We start from the raw sequence: 2,024 nt of genomic DNA on the forward strand, positions 1-2,024 counted from the left end.
TCTCCTTCCAAGTTCTCAAGCTGCTGCTGACTTTCAACTCCAAGTTTCCGGTGCTTTGGGCTTTTTGAGCAAGTGAGATTCCTGAATGAGGTGAGCTCCTCCTAGTGCAATCAGCATGGGCGAGAGCCCAGGTAGAGGCTCAGAGGAGCCCCTGGAGTCGCCACCCTTGTTCACTGGGGGGCGGGGTTCCCTCTATGTACTGTGTTTCCCTGGGAGCCTGGACAGTCTGGACCTGCAGTGCTTGGCAGGCAGAGCAGGTGAAGTCATAGGAGAGTCTCTGACAGATCTAGAACTTTCTCTCAGGTTCTGCTTTTAGTTGGTGGTTTGCAGGCTTAAGGGGAAATTGACAACCAGAAACTGTAATGGAGAAAGACACAGCTGTCTGAATGGAGAGGACACCTTCATGCAGAGTGAATGAGGAGAGAAATAGGGATTTCTACACTGGGAGGAAGTGAATGATTGTGATATTTGAGTGTGAGGATAAGATATTCACCTGACCTCTCGCCAACTGAATACCACGAATTCAAGCAGCTCTCCAATTGTTTTCCGGGGGAAAATGTTCCACAACCAACAAGAGGCAGAAAATCCTTCCCAAGAATTCATGAAATCCTGAAGAATGGATTTTTTTTTCATCATTGTTTTTAGGTTACTTATTTTGAAAAAAATCAGAGTTACAAAAAGCATTGGAGTGGTTATGTTCACTTCAAGTTCCTCAGAGTAAGAAACAACATAGCTAGAGCTAGAATATTTTTGCTTCTAACTTGTAAATCCTAATGAGAGCTCAAAGAATTGTAAAATGCATTTTTTAATCAGGTTGCCATTCAGGATTGGTGTTTCTGTTTTAATGAAAAAACAAAGTAAGTCTTTTAGGGTAAGAATTTAATAAAGGAAGAAAAATCATGAACGGACTAAATACAAAATATCCATTTTCCCATCAGTATACATACATAATATTTTATCAACAAAATAATGTAAATATTTATAAATAGTTAAATAAATATTAAAATAGATAAATAAATGTCCAGGTAGTTAAATACATAGATAGATCAGCTTTGGCATCTGTGAGGAACCAGTGTCTATAGAGTAGAACATGATGTTACTTAATATTCCAGAAAAGATTTGACAACCTGATTCATTTCAGGGCTCAGTGACGGCAGAAATGAGAGTCTTCCCCGAGGCCGCGCAGGAGGCATGTGGTCTTGTTGGTCTGTGAGGATCATTTCCGTGTTGAACCAGGTGTGTGTCAGTCCTTCCTCCGGAATCTCTCCTGCAAGTTTGTTGAGGAAGAGAAGGCTCTCATGACTTCTGCTCTGACAACCTCCCAGGCACAAGGGCTGTGTCCCTTCTCTTGCAGATAGAGAGTGACTCTGTGGAAGTATTTCCTCAGAGCCAGGCTGGAGTCCCCCTTGAGCAGGGGAGCCCCTTGCAGCCCCTGCTCCTGCCTCAGACAGGCTTGCAGGTCAGTGAGCTGCTGATCCAGTGCAGTGCGGAGCTTGTCCAGGAGGCTCTGGTCCCACGCAGCGGCCGAGCCCTCGGTGCTGAAGAGCTGGAAGGTGTGTTGGGTCACCTCGTGGAGCACAGAGATGGCTTGAGCCCTCTGCAACTGGCTGCCACCCAGCGCCTCCTGGGGGAATGCGAAGTCATTCCTGTCCTGCAGGCAGGAGGAAGGGGAGACCCTCCTCAGTTGTCGCAGGAGCGTCAGGACCCTCCTGTTGGCCAGGCTGTGGGTGTGAGGCAGGTGGCAGCCCAGAGAGCAGATGGCGTTGCAGCTGAGCAGCAGCAGGGCCAGGAGTAAGGACCAGGCTGGGGCCATCGGGGACCTTGCAGATGCTGCTGGCCTGGGGAGGTGGGTGACTCTGTGAACTTGCTCTTTAGGTTCCCTGAAGACCTTCCTTCAGGCCTGTGTCTTAAATAGGAGCCCATGGTTTCCATTTTCTGAGAGTTCCCTCTTGCTTTCTACTTTTGTTCTTGCTTTTCAATTTGCACTCTCCAGTGTGTTAGGGCAGCACTTCTCAGTCTTTTTT

At 47.2% G+C, this 2,024-nt stretch overlaps 1 protein-coding gene across 1 annotated transcript; it reads right to left on the reverse strand.

Annotated features, from left to right (window-relative positions):
- Window positions 1-1,243: 1,243 nt before the first annotated feature.
- Window positions 1,244-1,813, reverse strand: LOC133048616 (interferon alpha-1). Its single transcript, XM_061132363.1, has one exon. The coding sequence runs from the start codon at window positions 1,811-1,813 to the stop codon at window positions 1,244-1,246; it is 570 nt and encodes a 189-aa protein (XP_060988346.1).
- Window positions 1,814-2,024: the final 211 nt, after the last annotated feature.

Source organism: Dama dama, chromosome 29, assembly GCF_033118175.1.
Source record: "Dama dama isolate Ldn47 chromosome 29, ASM3311817v1, whole genome shotgun sequence".
Classification (NCBI taxonomy): domain Eukaryota; kingdom Metazoa; phylum Chordata; class Mammalia; order Artiodactyla; family Cervidae; genus Dama; species Dama dama.